Source organism: Siniperca chuatsi, linkage group LG14 (genome assembly GCF_020085105.1).
Source record: "Siniperca chuatsi isolate FFG_IHB_CAS linkage group LG14, ASM2008510v1, whole genome shotgun sequence".
Taxonomy (NCBI): Eukaryota; Metazoa; Chordata; class Actinopteri; order Centrarchiformes; family Sinipercidae; genus Siniperca; species Siniperca chuatsi.
The window spans coordinates 23,151,898-23,173,169 of NC_058055.1; the positions used below are offsets into that span (position 1 = coordinate 23,151,898).

The following is a 21,272-nucleotide window of genomic DNA, read 5'->3' on the forward strand; positions in this document are numbered from 1 at the left end:
TTACCTGTATTATAGTGTATTATATTTTGATTTGCTTAGTACTTCTATTCCTTCTATTCTCAAAAGTGCATTGACGTGATAATGAGCAGCTTTAATGAAAGAGTTTCCCCTCGGGGTTCAATAAAATATTTCTGATTCTGATGTCCACCCAAAGTAGTTCTGATGCTTTCTGTGAGCCATTTTATTCAGTTCAGTTAAATAATTTCAAATGTCCATGTGATTCAGGAGATGGATGTCTTGCACTGCATTTTATTATACTTCCCTATCTTTATTGCCTTGCTTCAGATGCTGATGTTGTTTATTTAAAGGGATAAGCTTGGGGACTTGAAAAAACATCAAAATCAAAGCAGCATGGGCTGAGATATCCTGATTTGTAGTTTTGTATATGGGTCAAGCTCCAAAAACACTGGAGCATATATTTCCCATAATGCACATAGATAGTGCCTTTCATTAAGCCCTCCCTGCCTGGTAAACAACCACATCTTTTAAACTCCTTGACTCACAACTGGGGCGTGGAGTTTGTTACTATGCAGCTACTCAGCCCAAGCTGAGATAATCCCTGATGACATAATAAGGAGCTATTTTACCAGATTTGACAAAACATCTCCAGAAGATATTATACAACTGTTTTCTCAGGCTGACAAGTACTCCCCATGATGAGTAAACTGATGAATGTAAAGTGCTCCTTTAAGGTATTGCTTTGGTGCTGTTTGGTGCAGCTTTAATGACCCCCCATGCTGCCTGAAATAAATTGTACTGTATATTCCTGTACACAGATGTTCTACCAGCAAAGTAGTATGAGAATGGGTGGGTGGTGGACAAGACAAACATATTATGCTTTAGTACAGATTGTTTTTTCGCTATTGTAGTGAGTATGCAAAGATGTTGATGTTTCCATGGCACAATGACCTGTTTAATATGTGAATACTGTTGTGCTCCATTCAAAGTCAGAAGTAGTAAACACCCAGCTAGTAGGATGTAGCTCAAACTTTCATATGTTTTAGGGAAACATTTTTCCAATTTAAGACACAATATATCTTTCAACAATGCTAATGTTATGACTGTGACATTACCAATTTTAGCATTACTTTCATTATTAGACAACATTACAAAGAGGTGATATATTTGACATAACACACTCCCTTTTATTATGACTATCACCCAAGATTTTTGAAACTGAATAAAGATATATTATTTAGAAAGTAATCCCTAAATATTAATAACTGGAGGGCTTGCTAATAGCATTATCAAACATCTGTACCTTTCACTTTCAGCTAATATTTAAAATTCCCCCGCTAGGTTGACCAAATGTCCACCATTTCTTTGGTTAACTAAACAACCTGCATCACACCTCAACACTTAACTTCACATGTGCATAACTGTTGGCCTCGTAGCATAAAAAATGTGCATGAAGAAAGATGCACAAACATCTAGTAATACTGCAGCCTTTATACTAGAGACTGTAAACAGATCTCATATCTATTTTGCTTGGTTTACACACACTGCCTTATCCCCCTTAGTCTTTTTCAACACAACCATGTACACACACGAGAACACAGACACATACATCTAACATCACCCAATAAAACAAAGTATCTTCTTTAATTGCACACAACTTCATGGTTACTTGTGTTGGGAATCTGGCAGGGCAGATTTGGATATTAGAAAACGTATTATTAATTATTACTTCTTATTAATATTAATATTAATATAAAGGGATTCATAATTACATGGCACCACCCTGGGATCAGGGACCAATAACCAAAATATGAAAACAATCTCAAAAAGTTTTTTTTTCCACTTAGAAATGCCAATTTCCGAGTACTGACCATTACAACACATACATAAATAACCACAGGCAACTGCTCTTTAAATGTCCAGTATGTAGGATTGAGTGGCATCGAGCGGTGAAATTGCAGATTGTAACCATTTGAATACCGCTCGCCTCACCCTCCTGTTCCAAGCATGTAGGAGAAACTACAGTGGCTGCGAAACTCGTGAAAAATGCAAACAGCCCTATCAAGAGCCAGTGTTTGGTTTGTCCGTTCTGGTGTATGTAGAAACATGGCGGTGCAACATGGGGACGTCCGTTGAAGGGGCCCCACTCCCTATGTAGATGAAATGCCTTATTCTAAGATAATGAAAACATACTTAATATTATATTTAATTTCTGCCAATAACTCCTCCTAAATGTTACACACACTGGGCCTTTAAAGGTACAATTGAGTTTATTTAACTTTTTTGATTATTGATCTGTACTAAACTTCAGCCAATAAACCACTATTATCTACTCTAAGCACGTAAGGCGTGTAGGTGTGTGTGTAGGTTAGTAATGGAAGACAGAGAGGAAAAGGCAGACAAAGCAAGGTACATAACATCCTAAATGCCGTGGCAAGACACAATAATTGTCTCTTTATCACACAGGAACCCGGCAGTGAATTTGTATTCGGCAGCTGTGTTACTGGACGTTTGGCTGATACACACACAGTGGCAGAAAACTAATACAAGTAAAAAAAAAATATCTATGAAATATTTCCACATGAAGGACATGATAGGACCTTGCAAGGAGATTGAATTTGACCTGGTTATTATTTTAATGAATGGAAAAGCTCAAAAGCAAATGAGCTCACTGTGATTAATGGCAACATAAACTTACTAAAGTTATTTTTCAAAATTTTAAATTGTGTTGAGCCAAATAATTACAAAGACTGCCCTGTTGAAGAGTGACTGAGGTTCTGTGGTGGACACAATCGTGATCAAGGTTGAAGCATGAGTAGGCAGCAGCATCTCACTGTGTATCCTTGACCATCAAAGATTCTACACCCAAGCCAAGTGAAAAATACTACACATTGACCTGACTGTCATATCATACCAAAGCTTATAACCATGTCGTCTGGCTCTTTCTGAGTCAGAAATGCATGTGACCAGGATATTACTACAAGCTGGTAGATCATCTTAACAGTTGAAATGGGTCTAGCATGTTAATATCAAGTAGAAACAGCAGGAGGGAGTCCAACTGGAACAGGCTGGCTAAGATAAACAAGTCATTCAACCTACTCTTGGCTTTGAGTATTTCGAACAGCTCTTCATGTTGTACATCTGTCGTTATGATATGAAAATCTTTTGTTGGGTTTGCAGCTGGGTTAATCACTTGGGGTCAGAACCCTCAAAGAAATAGAGCCCTGATACATCATTGTTTTATCATGCTAGGGTTGCCAAGTGGTTTTGTGACCATTGCTTTGAAGTCGTGTTTCTGGCCTCCTAATAAATATAGTCGAATATTCACACGCATTTTTGCTCCAATTTGGTCTCCACCAACTCCTGAGAAAAATATTTGGCTCTTCAGCTGCAAGATTTTGACTTTCTTAAGCAGTTGTTTACTTAAACTGTGAAACAATGAGCTAAAAGCTAGGTGGAGCTGCAGAGTTGGCTAATAAATGTCAGTCATTTGGTTAATGTTGATATAAAAAAAATATAGTTGAATGGGGCTTTGATGTAGAAATGAACTAAGGTGACAGTTGACTACATGCATTGAGTAAAATATGAAAAGTCTTCACTATTGCACTACATCACTTTGGCAGACAGTACAAGGAAATCACTAGATTTATATGTATTGAGTCGAAAATTATGAACTTATATATTGCTGGTGAGGTTATTTCAAAGAAAAATTTTAATCAAACAAAGCATGGCAAAAGATACAAAAATTTGTAAACAAAGATGAGATTGAATGAAATATTATTAGATTTATGAATGATCCCAACAGGGAACGTTGACGATTGTAGAAAATAAAAATAAGATCAAAAACAAATAGGATATGAAGAAGAATATATGGGAATATATGGGAAATGGGAATTATATAAATATTCACAATGGGGAATATCAACATTATGCTTGTGAAACGTTTCAATGAGGTTGTGCAAAAAGCAGAAGTATCTTTTATAAATTAAATTAAAAAGATAACATGACTGATAATGTCATTATGAGTTGAAAAAGTACTCTTGGAGGAATCTAAAACTCTAACAATGCAAAATATAATACTAAAAGGAACATGAGAACAGGCAGTTCTTTAATTACCATCGGCTATGCCAGATAGACAACTACTGAAGCAATGCTAAATGTTCCCATACTCTGGATTTAGGTGGTGGCTACGCCATGGTGATTTGGAAATCTGGACTTCACCTAGAGTGGGGAGGAGGTTGGTTATAAGAATGTAATTACCCCCGCCCCACCCCATCTCACCAACTCTGACACCCAATAATAAAACTTTGATGTGCTCCTCTCAAAAAGTAGTGGCAGCCACTAATCACAATTGATTGCAGCCACTTAGGCGAGGCACATTCATCATCTCCTGCTCTCTCTAGATGGGAATCCTCCTTGGCTGAAGCTGGAGAAAAAAAACTATTCAAATGAAATGCAGAGAAAGAATGAAGATGAATCAAAAGACGGAAAAGAAAAAAGCAAGATGAATTAAAACCATGCAGTCAGCAGAGGTGAAAAAGGGGAGAAAGAGCCATTAGAGGATGTATTGATCCCAATTCTCTTATGTTTAGTTTAAAAATGTATTTTCGCCACAAGACTCATCCACTCTAATTTTACCTTCACTGTCAGCGACATTTCAATGGTGAGATCATGGCAGCTTAATAGATGATAGCTTGTGTTTTCACAGCCTTTTTTGAGACTCATGACCAGCCTTTTCCTATTTTCTCTTAATTTGAATGTAACATTTGGATTTTTATGATAACCTCAAAACATTAAATGAAACATGAAATGTGTAGTTATCACCACTCAACGTGACCATGTCTTGCCAGGACTGAGGAAGTATGAGAGAAAATGTTGAAAGGGATCAAATACAGAACATCGTCTTTTTACCCATCATTTTGTACTGCCCATAGATTTGTGAAGACAATTCATTCCAGTGAACAACTCTGCCCTTAAATGTAAATGCTATTGCAACTGAAAAAAGTGACCATATTTTATGGTTAATAATCAATAAATGGCTAAAGAATCATTAATGAAGGTTTTGGGGGTTTTTTTTCTTCTGCAGAAAGTCCTCTCAAATGCTTTGAGTTATCCCTGCTTAAAGGAGACTCACTACAAAAACTCAACTCCTCAATGACGTTTGTCATTTGGTCAAACTCTTAAAGGTCTAGTATGTAGGATTTAGTGGCATCTAGCGGTGAAATTGCAGTTTGCAACCATTTGAATACCGCTTGCCTCACCTTCATATACATCATCGTTGTCTTCCATTTCTGACAATAGCTCCTCCTAAATGTTACATACTGAACCTTTAAAACGACCAATGTTTACGTTTACCTGAAAAGTGACCTATTTTGGTTGTGCAAACTATGACTGTGAGACATTATGATTCCCAGCTCCTCCTGTCCACATGTCGAAGTGTCCTTGAGTAAGACACTGAACCACAAATTGTCCATGATGAGTAGGCCAGTGCCTTGCATGGCAGCTGCGCCACCATCAGTGTGTGTGTGTGTGTGTGTGTGTGCATTGGTGAATGAGAGGCTTTGGAAAGCACTTTGTCCAGCTCAGTTTGAAAAGTGCTATCTATGCGCACTCCATTTAGTATTTGAAATTGTAAGTGCTGACTGGTAATATGAGATGGGACGTGTTTCTCTGAGCACACGGCTTAATGCAAACATTACATCACAGCATACAGAACAATAGGGTTAATTAAAGCTGGCATACTGCATCAGCAGTAGTCAGCATGACCAGTGACACTGCATTCAGTAATTTGAAAAAGAGAGGAAAAGTTTGACTTTCACTTTGTCAGCTACCTCACAAAGTCTCCTGGGCTGTAACAGCTCTACTGTACTGTCTTATCACTGCTTTTAAATTAGCTTCATCACCATCAGCTGTAAAAACTGACAGATCAGATAATTTACAGCCTTTCAGAGTTTGGGCAGACTTCTCTTCCAAAGACTTGACTATCAATTACCTTTGTCAGACATCTACGATGTCCTTCTCATGCTATCAGATATGATAGAACAAGAAAAGAAGAACAGGGCAAAAAGAACATGAAGCTAAAGGTCACCTTCCCTTTTTTGTCCAAAGTACACAAAGAGGAGTGAAATATGTATTTTAGTATGCTCTGACGTAACAATAAAAGAACTGTTTGCAGTGTTGCCTGGCTCACCTTCTCTTTGCCAGGACTGCCACTTTTTTCTGAAATGTACCACTGTGTTGAACCCTGCTGTGTGAACCAGGCTGTTCTCTGTCCTTGTATCTCTCTGAGCCTATAGTATTGTTGCCCCAAATCTTGAGCATGGGGAACTGTGTCCTTGCCACAGTGACACAGTGCTTCAGTGTTTATTTTCAATGTATTAGAAAGTATTTATTCATTCAGCTCATGCTTATACCACAATACCTTATTTAGAAGTGATACATAAGAGGATTATAGAGGTCTCTGAGAAATGCTTTTGTGAAATGGATTATATCTGATTGGCAAGGGTTTTGTCAAATTGTTGACACACCAAATATTTCGTTCAAATATTAATGGATGTTCTCCAGTACAAAGCATGAGTTTTTAGTATTTTAACAACTGAGACCTGATATTCACTAAAGAAATATGGTCCTATGTGCATTTTTATCTTCTTTGGGATGATTATATGTTTAATGGAAGGTTAGGCCATTGGCAAGGGGACAAGTGATTAGTTATTTGTGCAGTTCTGAATCCAGTTGCAGATCTAGGATTCTTTGTTATATCATTGCAGCATATTTGAGGTAAATTTTGTTATTGTCTTATGAAGTATTTGTAGTCTGGTTCCAGATCTCTGAATCACCACCCACATCTCTGCCGGCTGGAGAGAGATTCACAAACCAAGTAATTTTCCTTCAAAGCAAGACCAGGCAGACATAAATTGATCACAACCACAATCTGTAGAACAGTCTATCAAGTTGACGTCTTTGAGACAGAAAAGCATCTTTATCGAAGATACAGAGCCAAACGAACAAAGAAGCTCTGCTCTAGGTAAAAGTCCAGTCAAAAGGTGATTGACAAACTGCAGCCTTAATGGAAGTGTTGTAGTTTCCAAACCATTTCCTTGGTTGAACTTTATGATTGCATTCCATGTCTTCTTTAAAGTGGTGCTGGCTCACATGGCTTTCCCTCTGTACTTGCCAGACCTCAACCTCACTCAACATCTCCTACATCAGAAAAGGTTAAACACACTAGAACATAACAGGAAATTGCAGCTCTAAAGGAGAGATGATGTAGGTTATTCAATTCTTCTAAATCTGGTTCAAATGTTTCTGGTAGTGTTCAAACTATGGTTGCTGATGGCTTCAAATAAAGTCCACAAATTGTTGATAAAAGTTTCCTACAAAGATCAATATTTGGCATCCTGCTCTTTACTCTAAACATATATTTTTTAAATGCAATGTCCAGTTTTATGCTGATGAGACCATCTTTTATGCCTTATTCCTCACTGTAAATCAGATCAGGCCTTCTCCAGGTTACAATCTGCTTTTGGTGTCCTATAGGCTTCTTTTATAAATTTTAAAGCTTGTTCTAGACTCCTGAAAGACAAAGTGAATGAACTTCACAAGAGCACAGACCTTTAGTGTTCCCACACCTATCCATGCCTTTGATGGAGCTCGAATTGAGCATTATAAATACTTGAATTTGGTTAGAAAACGTATTGTCCTACAAACCTTATATTGAATACATTATTTGAAAACTAAAAATTCAACTTGGATCTTTATACTAGAACAGAGCATGTTTCTCCTCTTAATAACAGATCTGCCAATATATCTATTCTATATCTACACTGGATTAGTGAGATGCTTACACTGCTGCCACTACCTTTAAACCACTGGACACCAAAAGTTAAGTATGAGTATTTCTCCCTCCTGACCAGCTCTCCCTCTGAAAAAAGGTTGTTTCTTTCTTCAGTGCATCTGTATACTGCAGCATCGTTATGTTTGAATCTGGGATCATTTAATTTAATTAAATCATTAGGATTAGAGTCTGACCTCTCATTTTAATGAGGGCTAACAAGCCTTTTGAATGAGCTACACTAATTAGGGGCATATTATTCATGTGCCACAATAAGGGCTTCATTGTGCTTAGATTAAAGAAACTAATAGCTGCACTAATGGAAACCAACCATTCAAGTTTTTTTGTGGCAAATATGAGGAACTTGTGTAGGGAAGAAATAAGTATTTTCATGAAAAAATAACTGCCTTGTATGCTGCATTTTCAGATTGCTTCATTCCAGTTTTTCTTGGTGTGTTTGTACTTCTTAGGTATTTGTTGTTTTGAGTGTTGAGAGCAGAACTTTCTGGCAGGATAATCGAAGATAGAGTGAAGTGGGAAGGTAGCAGCATCCATTTGGCCAAACAGAGCATAAATGTCGAGATTGATGTTTTGAAATTTTGGATGCAGATTTGTTTGTTCGCATCTCTTTCCTTAATGTGGTGACGAAAAGCCTCATCTCCTGTCAGCCTTATGGAATCACTCAAAATGTTCTGATGTTCTTGTTTAATGATGCACAAAATCAATTGTAGTGATTAGTACTCTTGCCTCTCTCCTTTCCCCCCCTATTTCAATCACCCTCCCCGTGTCTATCTCTTGACATTAAAGGCAGATACTGGATACAGCAGCACCATCTTCCTTCTGTTCATCATCTGTCAAATCATAATGTAGCCTGGTGATTTTTCTATTTATTTGTCTGTTTTGAGGTGTTCTGTGTCAGAAGTTTCCATGTTTAATGCTTTAAGCTTTAAGAAAAAAGCAGAGCCAGAGGATGAGTACACAGATCTATACTAAGAGAGTGCAGAGTGCAAAGAGCCTGGAGTTGCTGTCAATCAGAGCAGAATTTATCAGCACATCAAAGGGGGATGGAGACGGGTAGGCTTTCATCATAACCACATGTTGTCATTCTACATTACAGAGTGTGCTTAGGTAGGTGAGCAAACAAGGTGAGGCAAGATTAAAGTGGCTACAGATGAGGAAGAGACAGGATTTATGGATTTGTCCTCAATTATTCTGTAGGCCAACTAAAGGACAGCCAAAGGTGAGGTATCTGTTAATATAAACCATGTTGTTAGCATGTATGTCTGCACCAAACTACATTTTTTTTGTTTAAACAGAAGGGAGTTATCAAAGTATACATTCTGTCTTGTGCTTTGATTTTCTCTTATTTTATTTCCATTGTTGCATATTGTGTTACATCACTTTACTCTATGATTGATTGATGACTAATTAGATTGAGGTAGTTTGTTTTCTCTCTGGAAAGTTCTTTGAAGCATGCTTGAAGTCGTGGTGCACTTCAAGCAAAAATGACTCTGTGTTTGTCCATAAAACCTATAAAAATGTATGAAATATTTATTTTTACACAACCACGCCTGCATCCAAAGAAAGCAGGACTGCTGAATGGCTTTTGGGTTTGGGCTAGTGAACCAAAGCAACTCAAAGAACCCTCTAATGAATAAAAAAAACAGGCAAAAGACAATAAACCTTTATCATAATGTATTATTATTATTTGTATTATTATTATTATTTTTATTATTACATGTATTGCTTCTTAATTGGTTCCTGTTTATACATTCTTGAAGGGTTTTTTTGCAGCATAATGAATGGCCCTACTATCGTAAACCATTTTTTAGTTCGACATAGAATCTCATCTGTTAATCTTGATGACTAGAAAGAAAACTCTAGTCTTTTTCATTCAGTGATTGTAGTAAGGTTGACATGATTAATTGTTTAGTTGATTGACAGAAAAACATTCAGTTATTTTGATCATCTAAAAAAAATCATATTTAGCAAACATTCTCTTATTCCTCTTTCTCGTTTGTGAGGATTTTCTTTGTCTTGTGTGTTAGTAAACTGAATATCTTTTGGTCAGACAAAACAAGAAATTTAATGACATCATCCTGGCCTTTAGAAAGAAGTGATGAGCATTTTTCACTATAGGACACATAGGACAATTTCCTTTGCATTATGGCTCAAAACTTAATGGAAAGGAAATGGTTTAATACAAGTTGAGTTTTATTTTCATATCAGTTATGACAACATTGTTTGAACATCATTGGTCAGATCAGAACTCTGTATGTGGGATTAAGAATGGGGACATAATTTTCCTGTGCCAGAGCCAGAAAAAAGCTACATCCATGAAAAACAGCGACACGAAAACATCTGTAGAAGTTTTTCTAAGTCGAATTACAGAAATAACAACTCTTAAATTGGCATATTTCTTTAATGTAATGACAAACGTTAACTACTTGACACAGCAGAGACTTCAGCATCTGTATTGACTGAAAATTTTGTGGGCGGAACAGATACGTCATTCACTTCTGATTACTCAGGGCAAAACAAAACCGAATAACCCCCCTCCCAGAAATGTGTTTAAAGACAAATAAACAAACAAAAAACAAAAATCTAGAAGTACAGATGGCTGCTATACAGGCCTGGCACAGCATCACCAGGAAAATTACCAGCTATGATAGGGTCTGCTGTTGTCAGCAGGTTATACACCTCAAACAGTCGATCTGCAAAGTCACTGCAAAGAATTTGACACAAAATATTGATATATGATATAAGTTTGATTTGTCCATTTATGTTAGGCGCCCTAAAATTGAGGGATCATATATAAAAATGCACTGTTCATCTGATGTTAGAGTGTAATGAAAACACAACAAAAAATGTGTCACTGTCCAAGTAAAAAGTAAGGATTACTGTTATGTATGGATTTATTACAGCATTTGATGTTCCAGTAAACACTAAACATTGCTTGTTTTATTTACTGTTATTATACTATGCATATGTGTATGTGTAAATATGCCAAATGAACTTTAATAACTACTGTTTGTTTTTCTCCTTCAGCACTGAAAGACGCTCGCTTTCAGCTGGTGAACTTCTCAGACAATGAGCTGCGGGTGTCGCTGTCTAATGTCTCGCTGTCAGACGAGGGTCGATATGTTTGCCAGCTCTACACAGACCCCCCGCAGGAAGCCTACGCTGACATCACTGTGCTAAGTACAACAGCAAAACACACACACATACAGATGCGCACAAACACTCAATGTTATTAGTAGCAGGGAGGTAAAGCCTATTAATCAGCATTTAGACTGTGGAAGACAGCATACGTTCACATTTTGAGAAACATGGTTGACAGCTCATCATGAAAACTGCAAGAGACTCTGACAGCAGCTACAGTGACGTTTGGAACAGGAAAATTGTGTATTATGTCCCTATTAAGTCATAATGTTGTAGTGTTTAAACAAGCAATATACAGTAGCCAGGTTGCAAGTATGGGAAGCCAAACAGGTCATAATTCACACTTGTAACACACATTCATGAAACAAGAAAGACTACTGAAAAGACACATACACCTGTGAAATAAACTATGTATGAGAATATGGTTTCACTATTGTGTATAGGGAGCTTTTTCAGTTGCGTGTGTGGTTTATGTAGTATGCATGACAGAAGATTTTACTTGCGCGTATGGGGTTTCAGTAGTGTGCATTAGGGTTGGGTGATATATGCTTGACATGCGCGAATCCATAATCAAGATATGAATATGAATATTTTTCCAATACTAATATGATACAAATGTTTGTGAAATCACATAAGATAATCAAATTTGTGTTCAATGCAATTCAGCTAACTGAGTTTTCACAAAATGATCACATCGTCTTGATACGCTCACTGAAAGAGGTTACACGATAATATTCAATTGCAGCCCAGCCCTAGTATGTACGTATGCATGCTCTTACTAGTGTGTGTGTGTGTGTGTGTGTGTGTGTGTGTGTGTGTGTGTGTGAGAGAGTTAAAGTTTGAGTTACGTCCTACATGACCCCGCGAATCAAGTGCTAATCAGGTTACATTGTTTGAAAATGAACAGAATAAAACTGTGCTCAGAGTGCGCAATTAGATGATGAAAGAAGTTTTTTACCAACCACATTCTGAATGACTATGAGGTCAGCTGTCAACTTTTCTTTGCAGACCAGCTTGTTAAAGAGCAGCGTCACCCTGTTTTAGCATGAATGCGTCACCTTCACATATCCATGAAAAGCATTCTAACCCAAAGCCTGAGGAGGCAATTACAAAATACAGTAATTGTGTGCTTTATGTTCTATTAAATAGCAATATCAGTTAGGAAGAAATGACTCAAGAAAGGACTAGTGAGTGTATGGGAAGATCCAAAATTATTAACATATCATTGCGACATCAGCCGATAACTAATCCATCATATATTTGGATTTGTTTTTCTTATATCTGCTATAGAATCTACACATATTGCTTTATTTTGAATATTCTATTAAAGGTATACATTTTGTAATATAGAGAACAAAGAGATATGAAAGGCAATTGTGTATTAAGACTTGGAGATGAGAAATTTTATAGGTTTTGTAATCAAATAAAATAGATTTGGCTATCATTCTTACCTACAGATAACACACTTCCTAAACAATATTTGACCTTGTAATTTGCAACAATAGCGGTACTATAAGTTACTGAATGTAACTTTTGTATATTTATGTATTTATCTTTCAACTATGGATCAGCAATATCAAACTGTATATGTTGCTGCTATACTAGTTGATAGATATCATAATTATATGATATTAATTTGAGTTTGTCTTTTACATCTTTTTTTTGTTTATTTGTTGATCATGTTTTCTTTTTGTCCATTTCTATGGACTTTACATAATGTTCGTAAAGCCTATTTGTTGTTGGATATTTTTATATTTGTTAAATACAGTCATGTATACTTGTAATTGTAACTGATAAGTAACTGCCATAAATAAGTAATTTGAAGAAGCTGCATCATGGCCATAACAGCACATTGGATTAGGTGTATTTTCCTAAAAGTCCAATATTAGCATATTATGCTAATTCCAATGGTAGCTGTTTTGCAACTTTCTAATTGTCATCTGACCTACTTAAAAAATGTCAAACTTAAAAGAACCCTCTCTCGTATGTGAGCTCTGTTGTCTTCTCATCATGTAGTGCTAAGTGTGTAGAAGTACTATATTCCCCCAGTGTTTACCGAGTTTTGTTTGTGTGTCCTGTCGCAGTTCCTCCAGGTAACCCCATCATCGAGGCCCGGGATGAGGTCCTGAGCGAGGGCAACGAGACAGAGATGACTTGCACTGCCATGAGCAGTAAGCCCGCTGCCACCATCAGATGGATGAAGGGAGATAAAGAGCTTCCAGGTAGGTCGGCTCTGCACAAAAGGAAACACAGAGAAAATCACAATCAAGACATTTCCTCTCTTAACATAATAAGGCGCTTATGTAGTGCAGAAGATCGTAGTTAAAGTTCCTTTCACAAATATTCACTTGTCTGTCTACTCTTTTGATTGGTTATCTGTACAAATAATACCTCTGTGTGACACAAACCCATCGTGTTCCAAGAACCAGAGAAAAAGGGCCAGCATGTGTCACCTCAAAGAAGAAATCAAACTCCTTCAACATCTACTGTTCTCCTCGCTTTGAAAAAAACATGGAACCATGCATAAATTCCACACTGAAACAAAAGAAGAAAAGCATGTATTGTATGCTTTCAAATATTCAGATTGTTGATCCTGCCCATATACTCCTGTCTCGATGCTCACTTTAGTGCAATTTTCTCTTTAGAAGTCACAATGAACCTGAAATGTAATTTACCTGTTAACTTTGTGAATAGTGATAAGCAAATTAATCAGCTGCTTATTTAAGGAGGAAGCCAAAAAGAAAACCTAAGTGAAATAGAAATAGAGGGCCTTGTGATGAAAACTCTGATGAACTCTTAATGGCCTTTTCATTCTTTTCGCCTTTATATCTTATTTATCTATAGCTGCCCCTGTATTGTTCCAGTCACTTGAGGGCTACACTTTTTGACAGTATTTACTATGTTGATTTCATTTTAAAATGAATGCCAATCAGTGTATCACCTAAATTCTTTGACATCAGACCAGACGCCCTCTCTGCATTTTCACTCTGCAAGTATTTTAGACTAAAACCACTCAGGTCAATTCTGGAAGCATTTTACTACTACTTTGACTAAAATGCTAGCATATTGTCTTGACTAGAACTACACCGAAAATTTGACAAAGTCTTTGACAACTAATCTATTGTTGATTGAGTTTTCGTCGACTAAAACATACTAAAGATGAGGAGGAAGAAGTTATCTAAGCACGACTTAAACCGACATGGACTACTGATCTCAAGACTATGACTACATTTAAAAATAACTGACAATATTAAAACATTATTATTGTTGAGGCCAGGTGGACTGCATTGTTTGTCGATTGAGTAATGGCTAAACCATTAAGGCAAAATGTCTTGAGGGACAGCATGTCATTGAGCAGCAGTGAAAACCACCAGCTCAGAGAGCTGAACTATTTCAGAAATCAAGAAGAAGTGGTTAGATATATCCAAGTCGATATCCAAGATATATCCCACTGGTGTCGTGGTGGCATCAGAGGACAATGGAGCTCGATGCCCTTGCTGAGCATCTGCTTTCATATTGCAGTCTGCCTCATCAGTGGTGTTGTTCCACAGAGAGAAGAACCTGGTAATGGATAACACTGCTACAGGTGAAGGCAATTTGTATGCACCAGATGACATACTTCATAGGCTACTTGTCATTTCATACACGGTTTGTTGAACAAACCAATAGAAAAAGCATTGTTTTAGGCCTAAAAGGTCATCATGAATTATTGTATAGACTGTGTAGTTGTGTCGTGGAATGAAAATACTTCTGTGAGAAAGATCCTTTATTTCACTACCTGGCCATTGCACCTCTATACAAGTTTCTGTGGTTGTGCACATTCTATTATTAAGTGTTGCTAAACTCTTGCACATGCACGTATGTATCTTTTAAGCCCCTATGCCATGTATATAAACAAACCATTTCTAGGGCCAGTTTCTTTCTTCCTTTGAAGCTGGTGCTCCGTATTTAGTGCTTGCATCAATGTTATTGCTTTTTAAATGGAGCTCTGCTGGGACTTTGAATAGTTTCCATTAAAGCAATGTGGATGTGCAGTGGTGGCCAGTGCCTGTTGGCACTGTGACAACTTTCATGCCTTCATCAAAGGCAGCTGAGCTTAGAAGTGTGAGCAGAGCTCAGGGGTGAACAGGCCTCCTGCCAGGCAGCTCCACCTCAGAGTCCAGACAGCAAGCTTTGTAAAGACTTTGAAACAAAGGTCCTAATCAGAAGCTGTGTAGAAGGCCCTGAGCAGCTTCACCTCTACACTGCCACACATTAAACCCTTAGTGCTCAGCTGAAATCTGAGAATGTGCCAATGTGCCAAGGTCAGGGATTGGCTTACAACTAGCTTGTTAACATCACAAAAAACTGACTGTTGATGTTCAGTCAAATCTTTTTGCAATGCTATGTTTCTGCTGACCAGTGTATACAGGCAAATATTTGTAATATTAGGCTGTAAGTATTCAATAGCCTGTGGTCACTGATTTCATTGAAGCTCCTAAATGTTGTAGACAAATGAAATCATAGCTACTGTGTCATTACAGGCAAGTACAAAGAGAAGTGAATATGCTTTCATTTTACTGTCAGTTTCAGATTTAGTCCAACTTTGTATTTAAATATTTTGGACACCAGGATCTACTACAACATGTAAATACTGCAACAGCGATACTTCCCCCATCTGAAATATTTCTCATGCGTATGTAACAACCCTATATTTGAATATATATTGCCAAGAAATCAGGTTTCTCCATTTGAAATCTAGCTATGTTAATAATCTAATCCCTTATAATGATTACTTAATGATGTTTAAGAAATTTGTTTACGCAGAAAGCTGACAGTAACATGGTTACTTAAGTGTATGTAAACACACTGACTAATGGTGTGCAGTATTTTTTTTATTTCTTTGCATACATGGACTAAGTGGAACCAGTGACTGCTGTAGCTGTCAGTCAATGTGAAATACTGATCTACTCTTCAGAGTACTCAGCATCTCTTCATTTGTCTCCAAACAAAACCGTCTCCATTTGGCATGTTTATATTTTTGTGTTGTGACTTTATTTGCTTTTAGTAGGCTAATATTTCCCTCCTTTACTGAGTATTCAACACTTCTTTAACTTAACTTTCAAACTATGGTCATTGGCTTGTTATATTGAGTGGCAGAAAAAGGATTTGTATCACACTAAATGCCCCTTGACCTCATGCCCATGCTGTTTTCTCACACTTGTTGGGATGGATTGCTATTCACAGAACAGGCACTCTTTGAAGTTCTACAATTTATAGATGCAATTTTTTGCCATAACACAACACTCAGTGGTACTTTAGGCTCACCTGTCACAACACTGCATTTGCAGCATGCCATTTGCTTTATTCCATATTTGCCACAGGTGAAAAGGTGCCCCTAGCTGAAACAGCCTAAAACAATAGCGAGCCCATTTAAAAAAATCTTTTTTTATTTTACATACCTAGGATCTTTGCAAGTACACCTTAAGTAACTGAAACTACTGTTAGCTGCCATTTAAATGCTAGCTCTTTAGTGTGTCAAATGACACAGTTTGTTTAGTTGACTCTGCAGCAATGCTGTGAAAATGAAACCTTGTATTGCTCTGCTGACGCTGAAAATGTGAAAGACAAAAGAGTGCAAGAAAATGAAAGATGGAAAGAAAAAGAATGGCTAAGGGTGCCAGAGTCCTGACTAGGGCAGAATTACTTAAATTGCCGTCGGCTGTGGCTCCTTGCCTGGCAGACTTATTTCTAATTAAACGTCCCCAGAATTTAACTTAATTACCTTAAGGGATAATCAAGCTCTCTTAAATATCATTTAAAGGTTGCAATTGTCATGCTTGCCAATGTAAATCCAACCATCTCTCCTAATATGCACAGACCCATTATCTCACTATCACCTTCTCTTTCCTTTTACTATTAGCCTGTTGTTTAGTGATTTATTAACATATGCCCCATTACTGATATCAGCAGTTCTTAAGCTTAGACTGCAGTAAAAGTCAGGAAAAAAGGGAGTTGTAGCAGTACAGGTCATTCCTTTCTCCTTTAAGTCGAAAGAAAGGAAGACAGGAAGAAAAAAAGATAAAGCCAGTAGGTAGGGCACTTCATTGACTGACAGGGACCAGAACAGCTATTAGCCTCAAGTCTTATGAGACAACCACAGGGTGATTTCAATTACCCTGCTCTACCCTAGCAGGAAGACTACAAATAGATAAAAGAATATTTTGGGCAAAGTAAAGCAGAGAGACATATATTTTATTTAACTAGACACTACTCCCTTCCTGTATGTGGTTAAACGATAACAGTTAAAGAAGTGAACTGTAGCAGAGGCAGAGGAAAAGAGGGCCAACTGAGTTTGTATGTTCAATCTTTAAGTGATCTACAAAACGCTTAAAGTGCCACTTCAGCTTTCATTTGACCTTCCACTGCCTTTCAGTGACATTCATCTCTACTGGCACCACTCCAAAGTTTGTCTTTCAGAAGGTTCTTAGTGCTTAACACTGCATGACATTTTCAAACAGAGAGCTATCACTAATTCATCATCAATACTCCACTTTTTAAGGGCTTTTCTAGTTCTGTTCTACTAAAATCACATAATTGTCACCTGCTTGATAGTTTTAAAGAAAGAGAATAAGGCTAAATTAAAACAAGGGCATCAGTATGATTGGTAAGCAGTATATTAAATGTATTCATCAAATATTATTTTTCCTTTACATATTACACAGGGCTGTAATGGTAAATAAAGTTGTGGGTAAACCATAGCTCTTTTACGCTATTAGATAATGGGGCCAGCCATTGTAAATCCATGAAGTCAAACCTGCAACAAGCCGTTAAACTGTTCTCACTGGCATTAGAGCACAGTCTCACCAGCATTTAAAAATTTCAGCATGAAATCATTCATTTCAATAAAATCACCACACTCAGCAGGGGCAACAACATCAATGCAAAACTTTTTTAGTCAACTTAAACTTAAGTGAACTTTGACAAGCAGATTTGCACCATTGACTAATAGCAAATGGTCTTGACAGTGCTGGCCTTTGAGAGAACTCTGTCCAAAACAGAGGAATCCTATTAGCTCTACTTTTATATAACCCTGCTCTGCTGAAGCAAACTACTCTACCAAAGAGCCATGGTTTGCAGACAGACAAGAGCTGATGGCATAAATGCATCTCTTGAATAATCTGTGTTAACTCATTTCCCAGTGACCGAGCTACCTAGCTTGCTAACAGACAGTTTGCAAGCCACTTAGCTATTGTGCTATTGTGACTAGCACTAGCATGTTCCTGGCTAGCGTGTTAGTGGTTAGCTCGCCACCTACATTAGTTTGTCCACTAGCCCTGTAAGCAGTCACTCTGTCGCCAAGTTTCCAGCACCACCTTTCTCTGAGGATGCACGGAGAAAGGTGGTGCCACTTTATTACTTTCTGGTGCCTGTAGTCTACTTACGGAACCTACCCAAAACTGCAGGGAGATCAAGACAAGGATCAGGAAAACTATCTATAAGGGTTAATGGACAATACACACTGGCCCTATCACGTAACATTGTGTGATGAGCCGTACAAACAGAAAAGGTAGTCAAGGCACAGTGGATGGGATGTGCCAACCAAAGGAGAGAATGTGATTAAATTGCTTTGTAGAGTGTTGGCACATGTCAACTCTGGGCATATCCTGATGCGACAATGTGCATTAAACTCAGTATGATGCCTCCAGTGTGTGGGCTTTAAGAGCTACATTGTCTCTACTTTAACAGATTAATATTTGATACAGCACATTTGGAGTACTGTCAGATGTCATTCTTATGGGACTACTCTGTCTCCTCTGCCTTCCTCGAGGAATGGGCACCAGTCAGTTCTTGTGCTATACAGTGCACAGCAGGATTCATTTGCGTTATCTCTACCTAGCAGAAATGGATGGTGAGCTAGTGGCTGCTCTGCGATCATGTGAAGATACTTCAATCCTGGCAAGGAGAAAGCAAGCAATTCCAGGGTTGAAAACCAAATTTACCTCACAAACTATACTTCCCATTTATGTCGTTTCCATAGTTTCACGATAGAACTGAGCTTTTGTTATATCATCACTGTAACCATCATTGCGGTACATATCAGGTTGCAAGAAAGAAGGCCTTTACCAGCCTACCACTGTATTTTACGTTGTGTGCCTCATGTTTGGTTTGGCTAAAAACCTACTTCCTGTGCAAATGGAACTAGTGTTTGACATTTTTTGGTAATGGCAAAAGAGAAAGGAAGGGCAGAAATTAAGATAGAGGCTCATCATCTGAACCACATAACCATTATTATTATTATCATTTATGGGAATAAACATTTTTTTATGTCTTCCTTAGTTACTTGCCTTTTTATAGGTTTCAAACCTATACATATTTTTATTTTACAATGAATTCTTAAGGTAAAAAGCAGGTGATCCAGATACCCAAGACTGGAATAAAGACGTCTCTTCACCACTGTGTCATGCACCTCAAAAGACATTTTGATTTCAGCAGACTCCATCAAGTTCACGTTTCAGGTGCTTTCATGAATCTGAAGCCTCTAGTGGTATTTATTCATGACAACCTGTTCCTTTAAACCAGGCACATCACAAAGGGTTGCTTTCCCAGCATCCAGAGAGACAGCTGTCACCACGGTGTCGTTATCACCACAGTGGCTCAGCTGCAGAATGGTAGTGGGTAGAATGTGCACTTAGTGCATATTTTACAGCTAAAATATGAACTGATGTATGCAACTGTTCACATTAAGACAGATTTTCTCCTGTACCAGCATTTCTCTTGGCAGACTCTTTCATTTTTTTGCTTCCAGTATTTGTTTTGTTGATGGGACACAAACGCACTCGTGCAACAGACTGTTAGGAAGTAGGACAAAAGGATAAAAATAATCAATCTCTCTTTGTGACTCGGCTGTGGAGCGCTGTCTGCAGCTATCCCTCTTATTTTGTATGACTATGATGAGGTATCCTTTTCATTGCTTTTGAGAACATATTGTCTGTGTGATATTACAGAGCAGCCACTAATCAGAGGAGGGTTACTTTGCAGGCTTCAGATCTGGCAGTGCTGTGCAAAAGGTGGCCACACAATAAATCTGGCTTCATAAAGCCTAATGAGTGATTCACAGTCGCATAGTAGCCCCTGACAGCACGCAATTGTTAGCTGATTCACCTTCTCTGACCATTCTCAAGGACACCCTCCTCACTTCCACTCTACATATTTTGCAAGGTCAATGGAAGAAAGACATTCTACTTGCAGCCAAACAATGGCTGTCTGTGTCAGGCACTTAAACCTGCAGTGCGGAACTTTCGTCTCCCCTTCTGGCAGTGAGAGTAATTACACAAACACTGTTGACGTGTGCTTATGATGTATGCCTACAGGTGAGCTCGCCCCAGGCTTGTGTTCAGAAATAGTTAGAATACAGAGGCATTTCCAGTTCCAAGACAATAATCCATTATTTAGATAGAGCTACATAGCCTACTCCAAATATTTTACAAATACCAACCTGTCCAAGAGCAGTAACGTGACATCTGTGTCTGCCCTCAGTCCGTTCTCTTCTTTCAGCGCTCTCCAATGAGGAAAAGCTACACCAATGGTTATTCGTGTTTGTCCTCACCAACGATCGCTTTCTTTTTTTGACTGTAATCACTCCTCTGAACGCAGAGTTTCTTTTTTATCTGGAGCATCAGAAACTTTTCTTGGACGCTTCTTAGGTTTTTCTGCCATAGGCTCCGCCATACTCCTAGTTGCTGGTAGTCTACTCTGTCGCTACGGTTGCTGCAGAGCTCATTTATATGTAAAAGTCCCACACTCAAACATTTTTACAGCAATTTTTTATTTTGGCAGCCAGTCCATAGGTTTAAGCTTTGTTTTTTGTCAAGTAAAACTTAGTGGACTGACCCTTCAACAGAGTTTCAGCACAAGTCAGCAAGAAATCCAAAACATTAACTTTCAATGATATTTTCAAAAATATTTTTAGAATAAAAGCTTGTAGACATTATTATTATTTTCTTTGTAAAGCCAGTCTAAACCTTTGGAGCTTTATATTATATGACTTCAGTGTGGAATACACACTGAAAATCAATTAAGTCCTGAAGCAGGAAGCCAACCAACCAGCAAACTATGAGGAGTCATTTAAATGATTAGGACAACAAGCAGTGTTGTGTTTAGTTTAAACCAAATAAAAAACTTTTCACCTCTTTCTTCCCAAGCCCTAGGTCTGACTTCTTTAATTAGACATTATAGATCAAATTTCAGGAACTGCAGGAAAATGGGAAGAATGGTGGTGCAGTGGTAAGCACTGTTGCCTCAAGCAAGGAGGCTCCTGGGTTCAAATCCTCTGGCTGGA

The 21,272-nt window shown here is 37.8% G+C and overlaps 1 protein-coding gene across 6 annotated transcripts in view; it reads left to right on the forward strand.

The window, feature by feature from the left end:
• The window catches only part of cadm1a (cell adhesion molecule 1a), a 368,288-nt gene that overhangs the window by 286,031 nt on the left and 60,985 nt on the right, over positions 1–21,272 (forward strand). For all 6 annotated transcript variants that reach the window (XM_044221784.1, XM_044221786.1, XM_044221788.1 and 3 more), the window contains 2 exons: positions 10,838–10,990; positions 13,036–13,173. In XM_044221784.1, coding sequence (XP_044077719.1) covers positions 10,838–10,990; positions 13,036–13,173 — 291 coding nt within the window. The remainder of the gene's footprint in view (positions 1–10,837; positions 10,991–13,035; positions 13,174–21,272) is intronic.